At 39.0% G+C, this 26514-nt stretch overlaps 1 protein-coding gene across 1 annotated transcript; it reads right to left on the bottom strand.

Moving 5' to 3' along the window:
* Positions 1–868: 868 nt before the first annotated feature.
* Positions 869–25890, bottom strand: DCTN6 (dynactin subunit 6). Its single transcript, XM_077772882.1, has 7 exons — positions 25803–25890; positions 16834–16898; positions 8447–8552; positions 7011–7099; positions 5507–5554; positions 3998–4140; positions 869–1444 (listed from the first exon to the last, which is right to left on the bottom strand). The coding sequence occupies exons 1-7, from the start codon at positions 25823–25825 to the stop codon at positions 1346–1348; spliced, it is 573 nt and encodes a 190-aa protein (XP_077629008.1). The 5' UTR covers positions 25826–25890; the 3' UTR covers positions 869–1345.
* Positions 25891–26514: the final 624 nt, after the last annotated feature.

Below are 26514 nucleotides of genomic sequence, written 5' to 3'. Positions count from 1 at the left end.
GGGAGGTGTCTCACTGTTGTCTTCACGTATTACCTGTACAGTTTGGAACAGAGGACATTTATTAGCATGTCAGAGCTTGTCCAGAGATAATATTTTAGAACTGGTATAGCCTCGGAAAGGCAGTTTTGTAATATTTGATCTTTTATCTAGAAAATTTCCATGATCAACAAAATCCTAACCTGAGATTACCAGGGGCAGAAAAACAAGTAAATCGCAGTTATCAAAAATAGGGCGTTTATGTGTTGTTATTATCCTTTTTTCAATCCACTATATGCAGTAGTACAATTTTCTAACTTGAGTCATGAGTATTCATACCAAATTTAACCATTCAAACTTGGAACAAAGGCTAATTAATTTGTACCTGTTCAGTTTCAAAACTTCAAAAATAGTTTTTACTGTATAATTATTTAATTTCAATAGGAAATATTTTAGTCTTTAATGTCTTAGTATTAACCAACAGCTACTGATTCAGAAGTTAAAAAGTATGTTTCATCAAATGTACACATTTGAATTATTAAAAAAACTTAGGATTACAATAAAATCCTCAATATGTTGCCATTATGTAAGTAGATAAATAATAAGATCAATAGTCATTAGTAATGTGTCAAAGTAACTTCATACATTTATAAATATATCAAAATCTTTTAGTTTTATTATCCTCAGAAACTCAAGACTACTTAATGGTTATTTACTTGTCATTTTCATCAGAGATCATTGTGATTTTGTTTGTATGCTACTGAAAACATCTTTTTCTAGTACTTGTTTAACTAAACTGAAAATAAATTTTTTCTTGGAAGATGAAGTCAAATGAATTCAACAGCTGCTGAAATTTCACCTGAAATTTTAAATAGCTCTAAAGCCACAAAAGGAAAAGATAAACACGTTAGCTTTAATATGGCTAGTACGCAATAAAAATTAGAAGAGCTATTTTGGCAAAGTTAACACAAACAGAAAACGTGATCAAAGTATGTTCACTAAAAGTCCCATCACTAGCATTTTTATTTAGTACAGTATATGCTAGAATATAAATACATAAGAATATGCCCTTTCTTATCACAAGGAGTCTTTTATACAACTAAAATCACGGCCAACATTTTATATGACAAAAGAAAAATAAACCAAACCTGTAAATACTCAGAAAAGGAGCAAGGATATAGGAAAATAATTTATGTATGTTACAGAGGACAGTTACAATGAAAATCCATTACTTTCGTCTCTGACTCAATTTTATAAAATAAAGTCAACATGTATTAGTCTATGAATTGCTAAGAGCACATAAACAGTGTGGCTCTTTGAAAAGACAGTGGTCAAAGACAAACTGTTAACTTGATGTCATATATTGTTCTTAGTTCTTAACTGGAGTTGAGCTTCCTTTCATAGTCTTCTTTAGGTGGTGGTAGTTTGGCAAGATTTTCATCAGGAAATCCAGCTGTAGTGTCTGGGGCTAAAAAGATAAGAGAATTAAAAACTGACAAACAGAAAGCAAGAGTACCAGGCAGAAATAATTACCACTAGGTCAGGGAAGTATAGGTGATTTTCACTAGCTGATTTCTGCTTTTTGTGGAGTTTTGTTTTGTTTTTTTAATTTACAATGAATATACACTAAGTTTGGAAATATGAAAAAGCCAAAATATTTTACATATAAAAATATACATAAAGGGTGCCTGGGTGGCTCAGTTGGTTCAGTGTCCGACTCTGGATTTCTGCTCAGGTCATGATCCCACGGCTGTGCTGATGGCAAGGAGCCTGCTTGGGTTTCTCTCTCTCCCTTTTTCTCTGCTCCTTCCTTGCTCAAACTTGTACTCTCTAAATAAACTTTAAAAAAAAAATTTACATGACTCAGTTTTCAACCCTGCTTTTGTAGACTTTACCCTGGCCTTGAAAAAGTTAAAAAGTTCTAATCACAGATAACAACCTAATTAGAATTCTTGGAACGCACAGTTTTCCATGGGCCCTACAAGCACACCACTGCACTCCTCGCCGGCTCTTCACTAGTCAGCACTGCCCAAACTTCCCAAACTTTCCTTGTTGCAAAACTCACTAGGGGTACTTGTGACAAATAGGGATGATTAAGTCTTTGCCCCAGACACTGGATTCAATAAGTTCTTTAATAAGGACTGTGATCAGTGAGATGTGGAAAACTGTATTAAACTTCAGGTATTCTTACTCAATTCTAGTCTCCTTTAACCCAACTCCAGTTTCTTTTCTTCCTCTTCAATCATTTTTGCTGTTATGCAGAAAAATAGTGAAAAAAACCCTGGTTTGTTTTATTGCCTTTTTCGTCTATCAAAGTAATATTTATTTGCATATAATAATAATAAAAGCCAAACATTACAGAAACAGAATAAACCAAAGAGAGCTGGAGTTTCAACATCTGATAAAATATGGCTAAGAATCAGATGCAAAATGATAGATGCCTTGAAAAATATTTTCTTTTGGAGGAGGGGAAAGAGGCTGGCTAACTAAAGAATATATTGTGTACCAAGCAATAAGGTTCAAAACTTCAACCAAAATGTCTTCTGTCCAGGAGCGGTTGGGTGGCTCAGTCGGTTGAGTGTCCGACTTCAGCTCAGGTCATGATCTCACGGTTCATGGGTTCAAGCCCTGTGTTGGGCTCTGTGCTGACAGCTAGCTCAGAGCCTGGAGGCTGTTTCAGATTCTGTGTCTCCCTCTTTCTGCCCCTCCCCTGCTCACTCTCTCTCTCTCTCAGAAATAAAAAATTAAAAAAAAAAAAGAATGTCTTCTGTCCAAAGGAAGCCCCAAATGCTCCACCTCCTATATGAAACTCTAAATACACATGCTTAATTATTCTTGGTTCTTAGTAGAAGGAGGTACTTTCTCATAAACCAGGAAAATATCAAAACACACTTACATATTTACAAACTGTATTTATTTTCAAGTCAACTATGATGGTAAAACTAACAGACCAAAGTTGGGTGGCCAGTATCAATTTGGTAGGATCATTCCTTATCCTTGAGGATTGATATTTTAAGAGTGAATCAACAGTTTATAAAGTTTGGTGATACATCTTCAGTGAAAATATACAAGATCACAAGTAACATCTCTGGATTTGCTTTTCTCATTATCAATTTGTCATTGTCATCTTTGTACATATTTTTGACAATAACTTAAAGACTGAATAAATTCTAGTTTTAGGAATGTTTCTCTGATTTTAATCATTTGCTTTTTATTTAAGTTTATTTATTTTGAACCAGAAAGAGGGAGGGGGAAAGAGTAGGACAGAGAGAACCCCAAGCCGACTCCATGCTGTCAGTGCAGACCCCAACACAGGGCTTGAAATAACAAACCATGAGATCACGACCTGAGTGGATGTCAAGAGTCAGGGGCTTAACCACCTGAGCTACCAAGGCACCCCTAATTTGCTTCTTCTTCTTATTTTTTAATGTTTACTTACTTATTTTGAGAAGAGGGAGGAGCAGGCAGAGAGAGAGAGAAAGAGAGAAAGAGAAAATCCCAAGCAGGCTCCAAGCTCAGCGCATTCCCTGAGACGAAGTCAAAAGTCAGACACTTCACCAGCTAGGCCACCCAGGCACCCCTCTCATTTGCTCTTTAAATGGCAAAGTTGCTGCCCCATTAAAACAATTATGTGGTATTTTTCTGAAATTAGTAGCGCTAGAAAGAAATTTTTTTAAATTAAAGTATAATTAACATACTTCAAGTGTTATATTAGTTTCAACTGTACAACATATTGATTCAACAATTCTATACATTGCTTGGTGCTCACCATGATAAATGTAGTCACCACCACAACCATACATTATTACAATTTACTGACTATATTCCCTGTGCTGTACTTTTCATCTCTGTGACTTATGTATTTTGTAACTGGAAGTTTGTTATGTCTTAATCCTCTTGATCTGTTTCGCCCATCTCCCCTACCCACCTCCCCTGTGGCAACCACCAGTTTGTTCTCTGTATTTAAGTTTTTCTTTGTTTCTTTTAGAAAGAACTCCTTTTTAAAGACAAGTTCCAGTACCTGTGGTCGCTCAGTCTGCACCCGACGAAGGCAGTCTGCACCATAGATCACTGTATTCTCAGGGATGACCTCAAATGTATTCAGGTTACAGCAAGCCCCGATGATGCAACCACTTGTCAAGATTACGTTTCTCCCCACATACGCTGCAGTAAAACATAAAAAGAAGTGCAATTTAAGACAAACGATTAGAATATTATTTTTCCAAAATATCGTAAGTATACAAACTACCCTTAAGAAAAAAAATTAAAGAAAATACTTCAGTTCAGAGTTTGTAAAGCATAGAAGCAGGCACCAGACCAGTATTAGATGGATTAAACACAGAGCTCTGCTGCTGACTAGTTGTGTGACTTTAGACAAGTCACTATAAATTCTGAGAAGCTTATCTGTGAAATGGAAAGATCAACCTACCTATGACCTGTTATAAGGAATAATGAGATATTAAACGGAAAGTGCTGAGCCCAGCTTTGACACATAGTAAGTATATAATAAGTAAAAAACAACAATGATATGGCAATGAGAAAGAATGAAATCTGGCCATGTGTAGCAACATGGATGGACCTTGAGGGTGTTATGCTGAGCGAAACAGTCAGGCAGAGAAGGACAAATATCATGTTTGCATGTATAGGAGGATTAGGAGAACTTAATGGAGGACCATGGGGGAGAAGTAGGGGGGGAAATAGTGGGGGAGAGGGAGAGAGGCAAACCATGAGAGACTCTTGAATGCTGAGAACAAACTGAGGACTGATGGGTATGGGGGGGGAGAGAGGTGATGGGCATGGAGGAGGGCACTTGTGGGGATGAGCACTGGGTGTTATATGGAAACCAACTTGACAATAAACTATTTGTAAAAATAAATAAATAAATAATGATAATAATTGGTTATCCAAATTAAAATAAAAACCCATTAAGTAGATTAACAAAAAGTCTAATTTTAGTATTTAAAAAAGGAAGCATTTTCTTTCATGTCAATTAAGACCAACAAAGATAAATCATTATTCTAAAGACATCTCTTTGTTCAGGTTCTTTCTGGACTTTGGTGAGACAGCCTCTTGGAGCTGCTTTCCAGTAGTGTGGTGACTTCACATGACCTCCCGCCCAGCTCCGCTTATGGTAAGTTGCTTATATTTGTTCCTGACTGGCTAGGTAAAGTAGTCCTGAAATTAAGGGAAGCAAACTGTTACAGAAAATGATTTTTTTTCTTTAATTCTGCAATTATATTCATCAACTAAATTATCACTGACACTAGTACTTAGCAGAAATCTTTTTCAAATCTTTCATCTGAACGTTATGGTTTAATCCAATCCCAACTTAAATGTACACAGCTGAATTTTTAGTTCAATGTATTAAACACATTATTAGGTTCCTTAAAGGAAAAGAATTGGTCTCCTAACTGTTTTAGTCCACTTTCAACCATGGCTTCCTTCCACTTTGCCACGGGTTGCTTTCCAGGACACCACACAGAGAAAGGAGGTAATCACTTTTCACAATAAAATTCTGAATATAGCTTACCTTTTGATTCAATAACATTATTATCTCCCATTTTCATGGCTTGGGAATCTGTAAGCCAGAGTTAAGTAAACACTGTAAATATGTTCATCTTTTTCCTCTACCAATTCACTATATCCTATTCTGCTCTGGGACAGACAGTAGAAGCATGGGGCAGGGCCCTACAGGCTCAGATACTCCTTGCTCAGGGCAGCCTGCAAGTAAAGTTTTAATCTTTAAATCTAAGTATCTCTAAGTAGATATAAGTTGCCTTCTATGTTTCTTAAGGAAATGAGCATCTTTTACCCCAATTCTATGAGTAATGTATTTTCACGACTGTCTGAGGAAAATTAAATTTATCACACAATTGCTTAAAGATAACACTGTTAACAGTTTGATATATCTTTATATAAATACATATAATTCCCTTTACATAACTGGGACTCAAACTGTATAAACTTTTACAGCTGACTTTATTTGGTTCAATTAAATTTGCACGCATTGTTCCATACCATTAAAATCTTTAAAAACATAATTTAAAATGGCTGTTTAATGATCTTAATAGTCCATTTTGTGCTTGTAGCTTAATTTACCTGAATATGCTAAATATTTAGATTTTTTTTCCCCTCTAAGTTTCTCTATCATAAAATTATGTTTTGCTGACAACATGAAAAGATTTTACTAGCTTTTTAGAGTACAAAAATCAAGGAAAGAACTAGTGGCACTCTGGGGGGAAAAAAAAAACACAAAGAATGAAATATTTCCAGGGGTGCCTGGATGGCTCAGTTAGTTAAGTGTTTGACTCTTGATTCCAGCCCAGGTCATGATCTCATGGTTTGTCAGCTCAAGCCCTGACATCAGGCTTCGCTGTCAGCTTGGGATTTTCTCTCTCCCTCTCTCTGCCTCTCCCTCCCCTCTAAATAAATAAATAAAATAAACTTATAAAAAAGAAAAATATTCCTATCCCCTTTCACCATTTTTTGCATCAGACAACATACTGTTAACCTAAACTATATAGGAATCAAATGGATAGAGCTGCGGTTCTTAAATCAGGACAAAAGCCAGGATTCTTCCATTTCTGAGTCTGCTGTCACTCAGTCATTGTTACCTGTGAACAAGCTGTAGCAACAGAAGCAGTGTGAGTGTGTGTGTGTGTGTGTGTGTGTGTGTGTGTGTGTGTGCATGTTATAATATACTTGATATAGGGGCTCCTGGGTAGCTCAGTGGTTAAGCATCCGACTTCAGCTCAGGTCATGATCTCATGGTTTGTGATTTCGAGCCCAGTATTGGGCTCTGTGCTGACAGCTCAGAGCCTGGAGCCTGCTTCAGATTCTGTGTCTCCCTCTCTCTCTGCCCCTCCCCAGATCATGTTCTGTCTCTCTCAAAGATAAATAAACATTAAAAAAAACTTTTTTAAAAATAAACTTGATATATTTGACAGGTAAAATATGACAGTTTCTATGGAATAGATTTTGGATACTAAGAGCAGCTGGGAAGAAGTTTTACTTTAAATCACTGTAAAGGATACAACAGCCAACTTCAAACACATTATTGGTGCCAATGATCATAGGTTTTGGTTCTGGATCTTCAGTATCAGGGGTGATATTATCAGGGTGACTGTAATAAGAGACAAACCATCAAAGTCAATAATGCAATAAACATTTCTCTTGTTTTGGAATTTGGGTTCATTCTGTAAATTTTATCTCCATTAAGCTTAAAATATGTTACTACATAAGTAATGTCTTAATCCAAGGGAATTATTTATCGGCTATGAAGAAGACTTGATTCTGAGTTGAAAAACAACTACTAAAAGACAAAGAAGTCACAGCTAGATACAGAAGGTCAGCCTTCCTTTGCCAATTTTTATTTTATTTTCTTATTTTTATTTTTTCCTTTGCTTATTTTTAAAGCTAATTGCCCAGGGGGCTTTGGCTACAATCTTTAGCTTATTAAACTGGAATCAAAATCATGCCTGGCTTAAAAAATTTCCATTCTTAATAACCATTCAAGATTGTGAAATGTAAACAGATATTCACATAAAATAATTATTTTATATGCTCTTAGGTAGTCTGACATATTTGGAACATAAAATGTTTGTGGTCTAGGAGGAAGCCATTTTTTAAATGGTGCTTTATCTCTGACAGCTGATTTACTGCAGAATATAGCTGTTATTAACTGACTTAAAATAAAGGTGCCAAAATAGATTTTAAAAAGAAACTGCTTAATATAGTAAGAAACTCCCAAATCCTAAGTAAGTGTTAAGACAAATCAATCTCTTTATCACAGTTAAATATTTTCCCAAGGTCTTTCTTACAAATTCCATACATTGTTGCTATAAATTAGGTATAAGCTTGAATTTCCTGCCAAAATTTTATCTAGAAAGCTTTATAAATGCTTATGGGAATTTCATAGGTATTATAGTCTAGCTCACTAAGATCATGTACATGTTCTAAGATTTTATTATTTTTTTTACTCTTTAAAGTTAAAAATTGCCCCTAAGAGCCCCAAATTTTCAAATATAATTCTGGGTGCTACCCCCTCGAAGCATATGAAAACATGTATCAGAGTTAAGTGCATGTGTCTGGGGAGGAGTAGTAACAATTCAGCCAGAACTGAGAAATCCAACCAGAAGACTCTCTTCAGGGTGGCTGGCACAGCACTTGGTCGCTGGAGTCAGGAAACGTTTGATTGCTGCACAGAGGAGGTCGTGATATGTAAGGGGAAGATTCCCAGACTGAGGGGAGGAGATTCTAGTCAGCCACCAACGAGTTCTCTCACCTTCACCCATCTGGTCTCTGGTTTCTTCATTTACTAACCACTTGTGAAAAGATCCTTCTTGTTTCTCTGGTACTAAAATAGTAGCCTTTCCAGATGTCTACTGTAAAAGGTTCCTATAGATAGCTGAATTAATAAAAACACAATCTGCGGTACTTAGTTCAGGGTATCTGTAAGTATCTTACTCACGCATTTATGATAAGCGCCTGTTCTTCTATCAGGTTACCCTCACCAATCACTATTGGTCCGGCTTCTGCAATAATCCGTGCTTTAGGGTGGATCACTGTCCTAGGTCCTGTTAAAAATACAGTGACAAGAAATTATTGGCGGAGGTTATGTTCCAGTGGGAGGGGAGGTGACGGGGTGGGGGGTGCGTGAGGCTACTGGGAGGAACATTTTGTAAAGTACGTGCCAGGCACCACACTAGGTGCACTTTACAAATGTTATCTCCTCAGCTGTTATCAATTGTAGCTAGTGCCAAATCTCAAGGCAAGGTGAGCGGAGACAGGACAAGCTGTGGAGCCAGACAGCCCTGGCTAACCAGCTGTTTGGAAGCCTCTGTTATCTCAGCAGTGAAATGGGGGTGGGGAGAATACCATCTTACAGAGGCGCTGTAAGGGTTAGACGAGATAATGTTCGTAGACACGGTATTCTGGCACACTGTTGGCAAGAACAGTAATTCCCTTCCTTGCTTTCTCTCATACAAGTAAGGCTCTTTGCTTACAGTGTTGGGCTTTCTCATGCAAGTGAGCCACATTCACACTTTCTCACGCTAGTGTACTACAGAGTTAGTCTTCCTATTAAGTGGCTAAGAGGAAATATGGGTGGAACGGGAGACAAGAAACATGGAAACTAACCTTATCTTTGTTACTGTGTTACCATCCCAACACCAAGCCTAACCACTGGAAGGAGGCAGAGATACTGTTGTGTCTGGTCTAGAATATGATTTTAACCAGTGAAAGGTTGTAAAAGGTTACAGGGAGGCGGTGGAAGGAGCAAATGTAATTACTGGAACCAAAGACGCTGATATAGGCAGACCAAGGGGATGCCTCCTACCTCAAATTGAAAGGAGCAGGAAGGGGTCTTACCACATCCATTTCACCAGCGGGTGGAGGCGGCCCTGCACTGCTTAAACAGGGACATACTTCTGGAGTGCTAACACATTCCCGCCCCTGCTTCTTAATTTCCCAAAGGCCTAGCATTTTGGTGATAATGAAACCACTCCTAAGAAAATATAACCTCATTTTCACCACTCCCTGTAACACTAGCCCCACCCCCACCGCCAATGCCATGGCTATTTTTATTGGTAAATAAGTGGACATGAAGTAACCGACTCTGAAAGTAAGACAGGGTGGGCAGAAGTGTTGACAAGAGGTGGGGAGGTGGTCAGGAAGATGCCACTGTCCATGTAATTCAGTACTCAATTGTGTAAATTAATTTATTCAATAATCATTATCTGCATAGGACAGGCAAGATACAGTGCTACACGTTAGAGGGAAACAAAAAGAAATACAAGCTACTTTTGCCCTTTTGAGCTTGCTTTTCTGTTTTGTTGATCTTGAAAACTGGAAATACTTAACACACACAAATGTATTAAATAAGGAGGTGTTCCTGGTGCCCAGAAAATTGGAAGGAACCTCAGTGTAGCTTTAATTTTTCCCCCCTAACAATGAAGAGCTGGGCATTGATAAGGAGGGTGGGGCCCAAGACAGCATGCACAGTCAAAAGACGCACAGTCTGAGAAGTAACATGAGAGGGGCTTTGTTATTTCTATCACCTCTGGCTCCCCAAATCCTCAGCTGCCCAAGTAAAATTGCTCTGGCAAATTCTCCTATTCAGGATAGAAGATGGGATCTCTTGAATCTCTGGGAAGATGACTGTGAACATGTGTACCTTTTTTCTGTTAAAACATACACACATTTACAAAGGTAACACATGCTCATTATAAAAATTCAAACAAAGCAAAAGTGAAAGATCCTCTATTTATGCTAATCCTATTCCCAGAGGTAATTATTCTTAAAAGTTTAGGGTATATTATTCCAGACTTAAGTTCCACCGTACACTTCAGACCTATAAATATCACTGTATATAAAATATATTTCACCATGAAGTTAAAAAAAAAAATAGAATATAATTTAAAGGTGGAAAAATATGAATTATAAGCACGTAGTTGATTTTTTTTAAATCAAGGAATAGTAGGGGTGGCTACTGGGTGGCTCAGTCGGTTAGGAGTCCAACTTCGGCTCAGGTCATGATCTCACGGTTTCTGGGTTTGAGCCCCGCATCGGGCTCTGTGCTGACAGCTAGCTCAGAACCTGGAGCCTGCTTCAGATTCCATGTCTCCCTCTCTCTCTGACCCTGTCCTGCTCACCCTGTTTCTCTCTCTCAGAAATAAATAAAACATTTAAAAAAAGTTTTTTAAATACATCAATCAATCAAGGAATAGTACTTATTATTCTGCAATTTGCTTAATTCACCTAAAAAGTCATGGTGATTTTTCCATAAAAGTACATTTAGCTAGCTCTTCTTTTCAATGGCTGAATAGTACTTCATATCATATTAACATAACAAGCCCTTACTGATGGGCAATTAGATGTTACCACTTTTGAGGGAGAGGTGCTAAATAATACTGAAACAAACACTGGATTCCTCTGAAATGAGAAATTTCTTACAGGTCTTTCAGCTGTGTGAAACCAATTTACATCTATAGTTTGCATGATACTAGATTTGCACTTAACTTAAAAATGTTCTGTGATAAAAGGGACAAATCATTCTATTTTAGGTTCTTTGTAATTAAAGCCCCTGCCAGCACCCCATTCCTTGTCTAGAAAGTGTACATTCTGCCCTCTACCACTTAAAGGCTATATGCTTAATCTCTCAAATGCCTGTTCTCTCATCTGTAAAAAGATGAGATCCAGAATAACCTATTTGTTGTGTTGAAGTGTGGATTACACGAAATAAGGTCTGAAAAGGAGATCGCAGGACCTGGCCCATAGGTGTTAAAAATGGGAAGCTCATCGCTCTCTGACACTATGAGCTAACAAATAACTATCAATAAGCAAAACAACTCCTTCTGGTCTGAGAAACAGAAAAACTCCTCTCCTCCACTCAGGTTATTAGGGTGGTAACTCCTTTTAACCAGTGGGGGTAAATTCACATACTACTTTAAGATAGTAAAAGAAATGAATAAAGGGATTTTCTATACTAGCATGAAAATCTTAGGGAAGAGATCACCAGGCTGTGAAAGAAAGCAGATCATCTGCCGCGGCTCATAGATAAGAAGCCAGAGGCACGAGGTGTTCTGCTGGTCCTTAGCTGCGGCTTGGACGACAGGCAGACTTAAAAGAAGTTACCGAGAATGGACGAGCATGACAAGGTTATCACTGAAACCTTCCTTTAAAATTTCCTCTGAAGTAGCTCTGAAAATAATTGATATCTTCATTTTTCCCTTTCAAAAATGATCTAATATATGTTAGTTTTACAAACACAAATTTTAAAAAATGAAACTAAACCCAAGTCCCATGTCTTACAGAATTTTTAAATATAATGCCTGAGCAATTTTTTTAATGTTTATTTATTTTCAAAAGACAAAGACAGAGCACGAGCAGGGGACGAGCAGAGAGGGAGACAGAATCCAAAGCAGGCTCCAGGCACAGAGCCTGATGCAGGGCTTGAACTTCCCAACCCCAAGATCGTGACCTGAGCTGAAGTCAGATGCTAAACCGACCGAGCCACCCAGCTGCCCCTAATGCCTGAGCTATTTTAAGCAGGTGTTTTATTACTGTTATCATTTTTATCATAATTAAGAAGTCAGCAAGAAGATAACTGGAAATCTGATTATATATCCGAGGGCCCTGGGATATAATGCAGGATCACCAGCTTACACGAGATGCCACCTCCACCTGGTGGCAGCACTGCCAAACTACAAGTCCTTGTGTTTCAGGCCTGAAATAACTCGAAGGATCAACGCTGAATTGTAGTGTAACAACAAAAGTCATAGCTGATAATAAACTAAACAGTTCCCCTAAATCTCTCGTAGAGAATAGGTGGGGTTAGTATACATGTACTTCAGTATATGTGACTACTAAGATTTTGGTTTCTAGAACTTGCTACAGGGACATTCTGACTCAGGTGTGTAATCTGCACAGTGTGGGCTTTGCGTCTGCACAGTTTTGTGCTGGAGGTTGGCACGAACAGGCCCAGGAATCCGAGTGGTATTCCAAGGCCGGGCAGCCACAGTGCACTGAAGGGTAGGCCCAGACTGCTCCACCCTCTTCTACATGTAAGAAGCACTTTTACCTAGAATGGGTCTGATTTCAAACCAAGTTTAAGGGTCTTGAGGTTAAAATGCTTTAAAAATAGAAATCTGTCGCCATAGAAAGTCTTTTTTTTTTTTTTTTTTAAAGGCTGTTGTAAACTTTCTTGGAGCTCTTACTGGCAGGGTACTTTGTATATTTTCTTACCAAATGTGCTGAAATCCTATTTGGCTTATCTCCTTCTTTGGATAAATGTGTCTAGAGTTGGAGTTGCCTTATTGGCTGATGAATTATTTTTCTAAATGGCTGGCGGGGCTTGATGCAACACAGCCAGAAAGGCATTCCTTGCATCAAATTTCCATTCCCCTCGTTTGGTAAAGGACATTTTTCCTGTCTGTCTTTGCCACAGGAAGCTATCTTTGTGTACATTTTCATATGTCAATAAATAGTTCAAAAAGCCACAAGTGCCTCTTTGGAAAGTTAAAACAATTCCTTTGACCTGTAAGCTTAAGTACCTGTAAGAAATGCTTTATGTTTGATGAATTTCAAGTCAAAGCCACTGTTCTGCCTTATTAAGAAAGATTTCCACAGTAAAGGGGAGCTTTTGATCTGTTAAAAACTCTAATGGAGAGAAAGACAGAATAAATGGGACAAAGGGCTTCCGTCTCAGTTTCCCGCTGGGTGGAGTCCGGCCTTCCTACCTAGTACCATGTCCCAACCAAGCCCTGTCCTAAGACCAGGAGACTGACTTTCACCCTATAATGGGACTACAGAAAAGGGGCTCAGAAGTAACTTTCTGAAATGCTTTTCAGCTTTCAAAACAAAATTTAAGGAAATAATGGTGGCCCAGGAATCAAGGCAGCCTGATTAAAAACAGGCTGGATGCTATGAAACCTTGTTTACCCACACTGTAATTAACAAGAGAGCTGTTATTTTTCCCAAGGTCTGTTTCCTGGCAGCCTCTAATGAAAGGGGTCAGGCTCCAGCAGCGCCTCCAGTCCTAGGGTTTCTGCTTAACTACAATGCTTCAAAGCTTCGGACTAGTTTCTTTGATAAACCAAATACCTGACTTTCTAGGAGAACAGATCAGGTTTAAAGTTCTACTACACTACTGAAACATAGAGAAGGAAAAAATTACTTCCTTTCTGAAATATTTCAGAATGGAATAATTTGGTAAAAATATATCCAACTAGGGGATGGAAAGTTATGCATAACATCCTGAAAAATCTATTAATTCAACTACACTTAAGTTTATTGCTACTTACTGAGAAAACGGAGCATAGTGGTGTTCAAATCTCTATGTCCATAATATAACAGAAAAAGACTTTAGTCTGATAAATTAAGCAAAAACAACAAAAGACAAAAGCCATAAATTGGGGAAAAAAACAATGGTGGGGAGAGTGAGTTTTAATCAGATAACTTATCTCTACTCTCCCATGTGATTTAACTTCAGATCTCCCTGGTGCTGTTTAATCTGATGTATTGCATCAGAGAAGTGAATTAATAGCAGTCAGAAGATTAAGGATATCGTATACCAAATAGAACAATGATAGAAATGGCTATCTCAATACTGATTCTGGAATTTTTCCATTCTTATAGATATACTTAAACACAAACAACAAACCAAACAAAATGGTAAGAAACACACATAATGAAAATGAGATAAGAATTATAAAAGACTGAACACTGGATAAATATATCACTTCTGAATCTTTTCCTTAATTTTAAAAATTGAGATGTTTCTGTAAAGTGAGCAAATTTTCTTGTTTTAAAAAACTAGGTCAAAAGTAAGCATAAAAATATTAATTTACATCCACTGAATGATAAACTTCAAATCACTAGTTTAAAAATTATGACCACTTCTTATGCTAAAAATCTGTGTTGTGGGGCACCTGGGTGGTCAGTCGGTTAAGCATCTGACTTCGGCTCAGGTCATGATCAAACAGTTTGTGGGTTCGAGCCCTGCGTTGGGCTCTGTGCTGACAGCTCAGAGGCTGCAGCCTGCTTCAGATTCTGTGTCTCCCTCTCTCTCTCTGCGCTTCCCCTGCACACACTCGCGCTCTCAAGAATAATATTAAAAAAAAAAAAAAAAGAATACCTTATGAATGTGGATGCTTGGGTGGCTCAGTCGGTTAAGCACCTGCCTGACTCTTGATTTCAGCTCAGGTCATGATCTCACAGCTCATAAGTTCGAGCCCCACATCAGACTCAGCGCTGACAATACAAATGAAGCCTGCTTCGGATTCTCTCTCTCTCTCTCTGTCTCTCTCCCCCTCTCTCAAAATAAATAACTTAACTTAAAAAAAAAAAAAGAATACCTTGTGGGACACAGATTCTGTGTCTCCCTCTCTCTCTCTCTGACCCTCCCCTGCTCACGCTGTATCTCTCTCTCAGAAATAAATAAAACACTTAAAAAAAAGAAAAAAAAAAGAAAACCTGTAAGGTGGGCACTCCTATTTTGCATGTCACAAAACCTGTTAATTGCCACTAGATATCCGGTCTTCCCTCTTACTGATAGCTGAATCCCACTGGATTGGGGGCAGCAATGCACCCAGTTCAGACTGTATCTCCCAGCCTTCCCTGCAGCTAGCTGTGTCCATGAGATTAAGTCCAAGGCATCCGACGTACAAAGAGAGAATGTGTGAAACTTTCAGGACGACTATGTAAAGGAAGCTGATCCAACTGGGAGGTACACCCTTTTGTTTCCACTCCTCCCCTTTCTTTTTTTTTTTAAATGTTTACTTATTTGTGTGTGTGTGAGAGAGAGACAGAGACAGAGCGTGAGCAGGGGAGGGACAGAGAGGAGAGAAAGACACAGAATCAGAAGCACGCGCCAGGCTCCAAGCTGTCAGCACAGAGCCCGACTTGGGGTTTGAACTCATGAACTGTGAGATCATGACCTAAGCTGAAGTCGGATGCTTAATGGATTGAGCCACCCAGGCGCCCCAACTCCTCCCCTTTCTTATCCAAGATCACTTTTAGTACTTTAGTTATCACATTCTGGCCTAAAAGGCTGGAGCTCCTGGACGATCAACTGACCAGGCCTGAAATGTCTACCTCTAGACTTACTTATACAAGACAATAAACCTTTGTGTATTTAAACCACCACTATATGCAGCTGAACCTAATTCTAATACACATATTTACACAGATGGGGAAAATGAAGGTTGGTAATGTTAAGTATAAGTAGCATGTTCAAAGTGAAACACCAGGTAAAGAACAAGGATGCTAACCCGGGTGTCAGACTCCATGGTCCACCCTCTTACTAACTACCCCGTAGTAAATAAGCTTCATGAAGGCAATACCTTTGTCCGCTGTGTTTGTCTCTGTGTCTCTAGTGCTAGCATGCTGCACATAGAAGGTACACAATAGGTATTTCTCAAATAAATGAGTAACTTCATCATATTGCCTCATTCCTTTATCAGATGGAAGTTTTCAAAATAGAGAGTCCATCTGGGTGCCTGGCTGGCTTGGTAGAGTATGCAACCCGTTTTTGTTTTTAATGTTTTTTTCATTTTTGAAAGACAGAGACAGAGCACAAGCAGGTGTGGGGTGGAGAAAGAGAGGGACAGAGAATCTGAAGCAGGCTGAGCTGTCAGTACAGAACTCAACTTCGGGCTCGAAGTCACAAACTGCAAGATCATGAACTGAGCCAAAGTTGGATGCTTAACCAACTGAGTCTCCCAGGTGCCCTGGAGCATGTAAGTCTTGATCTCAGGGTTTTGAGTTTGAGCCCCACACTGGGTGTAGAGATTACTTAAAAATAAAATCTTGGGATGCCTGGCTGGCTCAGAGGAACATGTGACTTGATCTTGGGGTCATGGGTTTGAGCCCCATGTTGGGTATAGAGATTACTTAAAATAAATATTTTATTAAAAATTAAAAAAATAAAATCTTTAAAAAGTGCCTATCTGGGGCACCTGGGTGGCTCAGTCAGTTAAGCGTCCGACTTCGGCTCAGGTCGTGATCTCACGGTTTGTGGGCTTGAGCCCTGCGTCGGAAGCCAGCTCAGACCCTGGAGCCTGACTTCGGATTTTGTGACTCTCTCTCTCTTGCCCTCCCCTGCTCACGCATGCTGCCTCTATCTCTCTCTCAGAAATAAATAAAACATTAAAAAAAATTTTTTTTTAAAGTGCCTATCACACTTAATTCTTTTAGAAATATTAAACACAGGAGAAATATATTATTTTGTCAATAAAATTAGAACATCAGTGAGACAGACAAATATATAACACCTAATAAATTGTAGAGGATTGAAATAAATTAAATTACATAAATTTTTGAGAAAAGAAAAAAAACACTAATAAACGATTTTCTTACCTATGGTTACATCACCCCGGATTTCACTTTCTACACATACAACTGCTCCAGGAGCAATCTTCACACTGTAGGAAGAAAAAGGTAATATTCACCATGGGTAAGTTTAAAAAATATTGTTATAGAAGCTATCTAGACACTTCAGTGAGAAAAAGGTTTAAAAAACTGATTTAAAAAAAGAAATTATAAAAAGGTAAGGTATTTAATATACTATAAGTTTCTCAGGGGGCATACTGTCCATCAGGCTAAAATCATACTGATGCCTTATTAAATAAAATGCTTGAGAAAAGAGACTTTGGATTCTTTAAACACCGGCATTTTTTCCAAACAGCAAAAGGCTGAATACAACCTAGATATCCATTAGTAAGAGACAGGTTAGTAAACTATGGTACACCACAATCTAATACACTGCCATTACAAAGAATGAATAATCCTTTATATAAAGATTTGAAACAATTTCCAAGCTCTATTAAGTCTAAAAAAAGTAAATGCCAGAAAATGAACAGTATATAATACACCACTATTTTTGTAAAAAGAATGACTATTCAAAATATTTAACAGCCAGCAAGGTAATATTAATATAGAAATCAATGTAGACATTCAAAATTTATAAACAGTCCTATTTATTGTCTATTTATACTATAAATTAGCTTATAGTATCAAACTTTAAGTAATTAGCTTATAGAATCAAGTAATAACTTTATATCAAGTGATATAAACTGGAGAGCAAACTGTTCAAAAATTACTAACTTCCAAATAATTTATTGATGCTTTTTGATATTCTGTGATATCCTGTTTGACACAGCCAAATCTAGCTGAACACTGCCCTAGGTGAGCCATGAGCTGACGTGAAGAACTGTCCCAAACGACTTTCCCATTAAACTGACAATCATTTGGTAACTTGTTCTCAGTATTTTTCTTAGTAATAATGATATTATTCATGGTTTAATGTGTACTCGCTTCTATAAAATAACAATACCATTTTAGACATTTTGACTTTATAATTCTACTTAGATTTTTCAAAATTTTTTATTTCCAGTTGTTCACTGCAAGTATACAGAAATACAATTTAATTTTGTATATTGACCTTATATCCTGAAACTTTGCTAAACCCACTGAGTTCAAGCAGATTCTCTAGGATTTCTCACATGAACAGACAATTTTATTGTCTGTGAATAGAGAGTTTTTCTTCTTTTCCAATCTGTATGCATATTATTTTTCTTGCCTTATTGCCCTAAGACTTTCTAGTATGATGTTTAATATCCTTAACCTGTTCTACTTCTAGAAGATCAACAAAACCTATCAAACTACTTTTCTAAGCCATGAATTATGAATTTTAATGTTTATTTTTGAGAGAGACAGAGAGAGAGAGAGAGAGACAGAGTGCGAGCAGGGAAGGGGCAGAGAGAGGGAGACACAGAATCTGAAGCAGGCTCAGAGAGAGTCACAGAGCCTGACACAGGGCTTGAACCCACCAACAATGAGATCATGACCTGAGATGAAGTTGGACACTTAACTGACTGAGCCACCCAGGTGCCCCAATTATGCATTTTAAATAAACTATTAAAGCCTGGTGTATAAAACAGTTGAAACTTTCTTGACTAAAATGTTAATACCTTGATTTATAAGTTTTCTAAAAACTTGTTTTCAAAAACTATAGCAAATGTTTTTCAAACAGTAAGAACCAGAAATGTAGAGTGCAATGATCACTCAATATTAATTTAAGTTCTAAAAATATTCATGTATGAAAATGATTTTTAACTGATAGTAGATAGTATAAAAATGTCAGTAGTGCTTTCTATTTGTTTTTCATGTCTTTTTTTTCTTTGACATTTCTTTGATAAAAAAAATTGTTACTGCCAGGTTTTATCTTTCCAAATATATTACTGTGAGATGGATTCATTTGTTTTTTTTATGTTTATTTTATATTATTTTTTAATGCTTATTTATTTTGGAGAGAGGGAGAGACAGAGTGCAAGCAGGAGAGGGACAGAGAGAGAAGGAAACACTGAATCTGAAGCAGGCTCCAGGCTCTGAGCTACCAGAGCCCGACATGGGGCTTGAACCCACAACTGTGAGATCATGACCTCAGCTGAAGTCGGATGCTTAACCGATTGAGCCACCCAGGCGCCCCTCATTCACTTTTTAAGTCTGTCTTCTTGGATGAATGCAAATTTTCATTATATGTAACAGGCTTGCCAATATTGCCATTCTAATAAATTATACTTAAGTCTTTCTTTAGCACATGCAGTTTCTCTGATATAACTTTTGAGCATCATTTACAACTGATGCAACCAATAGTGCTGTCCTAATGTGTAACTGCTGAGTATCTTATTTGCTTTAATATTTCCAAACTATCTCTGGAGGGACAGATAAGGTACTAATAATATCCACTGCCTTCTGAGAGAGGAGCTGGAGAGCAAGGACACAAAGGCGATGGAAGAGGTTTTTCTTTACATGCCCATTTTTTAACATGTTTGCATTCTGAATCCCACAAATACATTACCTATTAAATAAATAAATAAATAAATAAATAGGGGCGCCTGGGTGGCTTAGTCGGTTAAGCGTCCGACTTTCGCTTAGGTCATGATCTCATGGTTCGTGGGTTCGAGCCCCGCGTCGGGCTCTGTGCTGACTGGCAGCTCGGAGCCTGGAGCCTGTTTCAGTCTGTGACTCCCTCTCTCTCTGACCCTCCCCTGCTCACGCTCTCTCTCTCTCTAGAAATAAATAAAAAAAACCTTAAAAAAAAATTAAAAAATAAATAAATAAATAAATAAAACAAAACAGAAAAGAGATTGCTAAGATTTTCTCAACACCAGGTGCCAGGGAGTCCTGGATTCATTTCTATAACTAGGTTGAAACTTTATCCCTATTTCCTTAAAAAAAAGTCTCCCTCAAATCATGATCCTTATATCCCCTCCCCTACTTTACCTTTATTTTACCTAAAAATACTTTCTTGTAACTCTTAAGCATCATTTAATGAATTTTAGACTCCTAGTTTCCCTTTAAGACCATTTTTTTGTTGTTGTTCTTTAAATCATTGTTCCCATTGCTTCAGCAATAATCCTTTGTAACCAAGAATAAAATTATTATTCATTAGTAACACCCTCATTACTTCCAATCTTCAAATAATCAACTATCACAAATATAACCCTATCATGCCAGATTCACAATGGCATTGGTTATAGTATTTCTAGGCCACTGTCTGTTACTGTTCTGTGTCATATTACATGAAGGATGCTTGATAATGTACTAGTAGAAACATGACACAACTCAATATAAGAAATAAACGCCTATGTTATGAAATAAATGCAAATACTTGGAATATACAGCATAATCATATTCCAGTCCATTTCTTTTTTTTTTTTTTTTTTGTTTCTAGGAGAGAGAGAGAGCGAGAGAGACAGCGTGAGCAGGGGAGGGTCAGAGAGAGAGGGAGTCACAGACTGAAACAGGCTCCAGGCTCCGAGCTGCCAGTCAGCACAGAGCCCGACGCGGGGCTCGAACCCACGAACCGCGAGATCATGACCTAAGCGAAAGTTGGACGCTTAACCGACTAAGCCACCCAGGCGCCCCTCCAGTCCATTTCTTATATTAGTTTGTTCAGGGTAATGAGGTGTTTTTGCTTTTCCATTTATTTTGGCTATTAAATGATGCACCTGTAATTTAACTGAAACACTTGGACACTTTTGATGACAATTATCAGGATACTTCTAAGAAAATACTGTACCAATATACATCAGGAATCAACATAGTCACAATGTTTGACCTAGGACATCTATTTCTGGAGTTCTAGCATCAAGAATTCAACAGAAGGAAAATATATGCACAAATTGGCAATGTTATTTAGAATAATGAAACCATAAAAGGGGAGAAGTAATGAAATAAAATATAATCATCAACTTACTGGAATACTATATACTCCCTAACAATAAAAACAAGGTAAAATTACCTTTTTATAGAAAAAGTTTGCCCCTCCCTGCAGCACTGCACTCAAGACATTAGGCCCAAAGGTAGGTGATGATGACAGGAAGGGCAACCGTGAGCCCACCATCTCCTCTTCCCCTATGTGCCTCCCTATCCTCATGTGTAATTTCAGGCAACAAGGGAATAGATGAGGATTCCCAAAGAAACTACCAGACAACACGAGTTCTTCAATGAGAAGTTCAGCTTTCTGCCTGATTTGCTCCACGCTGAGACCTAATGCGTATATCTGCAGCTTCCAGCTATTTAGTTCTCATCCTTCCTAATGGAGAAAGAGCCAGAGATGATCAGATAAATTAGGAAAGCCTACAACTAAAAAGGAAAAAAGCAAAACAAAGAGAAAAAAATAGTCTGAGGAAACACTGATAATTCAGGTAGTAAACATAAACTTAAAACAAAGTATAATTCAGAGAAATAAGAGACTACTGCATAAAACAAGACAGAAGTCTATGAAAAAGGTACAGCTCTAAGAAAGAGCTCCTGAAAATTAAAAACATAACCAAAACGTGAAATTGCTAGGAGTGACGTTTAAAAAAAAAAAGAGCTCTTTCAGAAAGTAGAACAAAATGCAAAATAAAATGAAATTCAAAATAGGACAGAAGAAGTGAGAAAATTAGAGAACCAACATACGAGGTATAGAATCCAAATAAAACTCGGGGCACCTGGGTGGCTCAGTCATTTAAGCGTCTGACTTCTGCTCAGGTCCATGGGTCCAAGCCCCATGTCAGGCACTGTGCTGACAGCCTGCTTCGGATTCTGTATGTGTCTCTCTCTCTCTGTCCCTCCCCTGCTCATGCTCTGTCTTTCTCTCTAAAAAATAAATAAACGTTAAAAAAAAAAAAATCCAAATAAAAGGAGAAAAGAATTTGTGGAAAAACAAAGAGTAGTACAAGAAAATTTCCACAGACTAAAGGATATTAATCTCAATTCTAAAACAATGTGAATGCAAAAGGCCCATGCCAAGTAATATTATCTTAAAATTTCTGAATTCTATGGGAAAGATCCTTAAAGTTTTCATAACAAAAAAAAAAACACAAAAAACGAAATCACACACAGGGGTTAAAATAATCAGAATGGCATCAGAGTCCTCAGTATCAACACTAGAGTCTAGAAGACCAGAAAACAATCTCTACAGAATTCTAAGTGAAAACTATGTGCAAACCAGAGCTATCAACCCAGCCAAACTAGCAATCAAGTATGGACAGAGAATAAAGACTTGCAAAAACTTAAAATTCTCTCTCAAGTACTCTTTATTAGGAAGCTGCCAAAGGATGTACTAAGCTAAATAAAAGTAAGCCAACAGACAAGATAGATTCTAGAAACAGAGGCTCCAGTGTGTTAGGACAAAGGGAAATATCAGGACAACAGCCATGCATCAGCCTCAGAGAGCAAAGATGATAGAAGATTTCATGGGAAGATCTCCAAGAAAGAAAAAAAAAAAGAAGGATTGTGTGATGATTACTAGATACTTTATATATTTGATATATCTGATATATCTGTTTGAAGACTTGAAAATCACCAGTACATAGAAAATTAAGGCAATGAAAAAGTGAAATTATTTTGTTAAAATTTGTATTAATTCAGGTTGAGGGTCCACAGAAAATTCAGGAGAAAGACCCAGTAAGAGGGGCGCCTGGGTGGCTCAGTTGGTTAAGCGTCCGACTTCGGCTCAGGTCACGATCTCACGGTTTGTGGGGTCAAGCCCCGTGTCCAGCTCTTGTGCTGACAGCCAGCTCAGAGCCTGGAGCCTGTTTCAGATTCTGTATCCCCCTCTCTTTCTGACCCTCCCCTGCTCATGCTGTCTCTCACTCTCTCCCCCAGAAATGAATAAAACATTTTAAAAAATTAAAAAAAAAAAAAAAGACCCAGTAAGAAAGTGAAAACACAAAGCTCATGAGAGTTCTAGATCAGAAATAAAGCTCTAACAAAAATGAACTACTGGGACCTCATCAAGATAAAAAGCTTCTGCACAGCAAAGGAAACAATCAACAAAACTAGAAGGCAACCAGTGGAATGGGAGAAGATATTTGCAAATGACATATCAGATAAAAGGTTAGTATCCAAAATCTATAAAGAACTTATCAAACTCAACACCCAAAAAAACAAATAATCCAGTGAAGACATGGACAGACACTTTTCCAAAGACATACAGATGGCTAACAGATCCTCAACATCACTCATCATCAGGGAAATACAAATCAAAACTGCAATGAGATACCACCTCCCACCTGCACTTCAAACCTGTCAGAATGGCTAAAACTAACAACTCAGGCAACAACAGATGTTGGGAGGATAAAGAAAAAGAGGAAACCTTTTGCACTGCTGGTGGGAATGCAAACTGGTGCAGCCACTCCGGAAAACAGTATGGAGGTTCCTTAAAAAATTAAAAACAGAACTACTCTATGACCCAGCTATTGTACTACTAGGTATTTATCCAAAGAATACAAGAGTGCTGTTTTGAAGGGGCACATGCACCCCAATGTTTACAGCAGCGCTATTGACAATAGCCAAATTATGGAAACAGCCCAACATCCATTGACTGGTGAATGGATAAAGATGCGGGGTATATATATACAATGCAGTATTACTCAGCAACCAAAAAGAACAAAATCTTCCCATCTGCAACAACATGGACAGAACTAGAGTGTATTATGCTAAGCAAAATAAGTCAGTCTGAGAAAGACAAATATCATATGATTTCACTCATGTGGAACTTAAGAAACAAAACAGATGAACACAGGGAAGGAAAGGAAAAAATAAGATAAAGAAAGGGAGACAAACCATAAGAGACTCTTAAATACAGAGAACAAATTGAGGGTTGATGGGCGGTGGAGGAGAGGAGGGATGGGCTAAATGGGTGATGGGCATTAAAGGAGGGCTCTTGCTGGGATGAGCACTGGGTGTCGTATATAAGTGATGAATCACTAAGTGCTCCTGAAATAAAAAATTAAAGAGAAATATAGCTCTGAACGCCAGCAGAGTACACACTCTTTAACATGTGTCTCTCCATCATTTACATTCCAGAATCTCCCTAAGTATTCCCTAATACAATAAAAAATATACTTCTTAAATCCCACCAACTTCCCTACTGATAGGGAAAACTAAAAAAAGGAGACAAACACAATTTTTTCTTCTACAAATTTCAGTGAACAAACCTTCCTACCACAAAGTGTTTTTTAAAGCTCTAAGCAAAAAGAATCTTCTACCAAATACAAGAAAAACTCCAGTAACATGGAACAGAGAGGAGAAAATGGTCTGACCTTCTCATCTTATGGATGAGGAAACTGAGGCCCAGAGACTAGAAATTTCCTGAAGCTGTTTGTCCCTGGGGCATCATTATCCTAATACCAATCATTTCTTTTCTGTTGGTTGAAAATTTCTTGGAAACTTCCTGACATGTTGGATATTTTTCTGGTGAGAGCTGAATGATGCTGTCCTCGAATGGCTCACCATTTGTAAATGCTAGTCCTCTGAGGTTTTTCATTTTAGAGTGGGTTTGTGTGTTAAAATAATGCAATCTTCATAAAATGCATCCTGTTTTAGACCTTATTTACCATTCCAAGTTTCCATTCCCTCAGCCTCCCTCTATGATTTTTTTAATGAAAATAGCATTATCAAACATATAACTTGTCCTAGGATAAGAGTTAAGGATAGAGTGATTCCCAAGGTCCCTCTGTCCAGTTTTATGCCTAAGGGAGAGGACCCAAGTAGAGTTTGTGTCCCGATCAGCATACTTCTCCATGAGGCAGAAAATAATTAAATTCATCACCAGACCAACTAAAACATGATCCAATCATCTCCGTGTAGACTCCACTGCAACTCCGAATGATGGGGCTGAGGGGGGGAGGGTAAGGCAGCTGGGGGGAAACGCTTAGCTGAGCAGCTATTAAAATAACAAGCCATCTGGGGAGCCCTGGTAGCTCCATGGGTTAAGCGGGGACTTTTGATTTCTGCTCAGGTCATGACCTCACAGTCTGTGAGTTCAAGCCCCACACCAGGCTCTGTGCTGGCAGCTCGAAGCCTGCTAGGGATTCTCTCTCCCACTCTCTGCCCCTCCCCACCTCTCTCTAAATAAACAATCTTTAAAAAAAAAAACTTTTTAAAAAGGCAGTAGTATCATCTCCACTGTACACGGCTATATACTGCACACAATTTTCACAGTAGCTGACCCTCTTTAGCTTATGAAAAAAGATTAGTTACCTGCCTCAATAGGGGGGGGAAAAAACCACCCTAAATTGTAATTTATTCCAACAGAAACAAGGTGTGTCGGTTTCCCGTTCAAAGAGAGGCAGCAGAGGATGCTCAACGCCGCTGCTTTCCGAAATCGTTAACTAAAGCATTTCTCCCGTCCAAGCTGTTCCCAGCAGTGAAGGCTGTTGCAGCCCCCACTGCTGTCCTCACACATTTACAAAGCAGCTCAGCCACGCCGAGCAGAAGGTCTCACACTGTTCTAGCCCAGGCGCAGCCCCCTTGTGACGAGCGACAGTGATGGGTTTACACACACAATGCGCCGAACGGGCAAGAGGGGTGCGGTCAGCACGACCGTGGGCGTCTCGGGACGCACAGCAGAGAATACTGCCACAAACCGCCCTCGGAGGACAGCCGCACCAAAGAGCCGAATTTGGGGGCAGGGCGCGGTGAGGGAAGGGGTCCCTCCGGGTCCTGAGGAAGCAGGCGACGCCATTCTCCCCGCGCAACGCCTCTCGGAGACCCCTTCCGCGCAGGCGCGTTCGGGAGGAGGACGGCGGGGTGGCGGCGGAGTCGAAGAACAAAAACCTTCCCGGCACCGACTCCCCATCCCTTCCCGATCCTCCTTCATGCCCACTTCGTCGTTTCCTCCCTCAGCGGCCGCCAGGGCGGGGCTTTAATAGCCATCCAGGCCGAGCGCCCGGGATAAGACATCATCTTAGTCCCTACCGTTGGCGACCAGGAGCAGATTCCACTCCTGCGGAGTGTAGAAATAGGCTTTTCTCAGACAGCCGACTCACCTCTTTTGAGCCTTCTCCGCCATGGTTTGGACTCTGTCTCCAGTTGGAGCGGAGATCGACACAGCCGCCTGGTTCCAGCGATGATCTCTACAAGCGATTGGAGCGCCTGGCAGGGTCGGGAGAGGGCGGGGCAGGCCTGCCCGCAGGGGCGGAGCCTCCCGGGGCTAGTGGTTTCGCCACAGCCTGAAAGGGGATGATTGTGCGAGGTGGCCTTGGTGTGGCGCCTGGCGTATATTTAGCGCAGTCCAGGGATGGATAGACTCGGATATGAAACAGCCGTTTAGTCCAATCCTGCACACATCGTGATGACCTCATTATACTCCACCACTCTTTTTCAGTCTGCTTTCCCGTCTCTGCCCCTTAAGATTCCTCCCAGGGCCTGGGCCCTTTCGCGTTCAGTGTGAGCTCAGCTCTTCCTGGGTGTGCTGAACACTCCCAGAAGTACCCTCCTACCTGCTGATTTTTTCGGGTTAATATCTCTAGTTCTGTCGTCTTTACCGAGCTTCACACCTGGTTATTTCACTGCATCCTCCACGTGGATGCCTCAAAGTCGTATCAAACCTAAAACGTCCAGGGCAGAGCTTTGGATTTAACCTCCTCAGTTGTTGCTTTGCTGAACAAGTGAAAGGGAATCCACCATTCACTTAAAATTGCTCAAGCTAGAAACTCAATAGGCATCTTAGACTTTCCTCACCTCCGCGTATGTAATTCG

The sequence above is a fragment of the Crocuta crocuta genome, unplaced genomic scaffold (genome assembly GCF_008692635.1).
Source record: "Crocuta crocuta isolate KB4526 unplaced genomic scaffold, BGI_CrCroc_1.0 scaffold140, whole genome shotgun sequence".
NCBI classification, from domain to species: domain Eukaryota; kingdom Metazoa; phylum Chordata; class Mammalia; order Carnivora; family Hyaenidae; genus Crocuta; species Crocuta crocuta.
The sequence above is the reverse complement of the archived record's forward strand: the minus strand, read 5'-3'. Positions and strand labels throughout refer to the sequence as shown.

Coding starts and splice junctions, on each gene's coding strand:
- DCTN6 (XM_077772882.1), bottom strand. CDS start 25,825: ATGGCGGAGAAGGCTCAAAAGAG. Junction 7,100..8,446: donor CAGGCGCTTATCATAAATGC/GTGAGTAAGATA, acceptor CTCTTATTACAG/TCACCCTGATAATATCACCC. Junction 5,555..7,010: donor TGTGTTTGAAGTTGGCTGTT/GTATCCTTTACA, acceptor TCTGGCTTACAG/ATTCCCAAGCCATGAAAATG.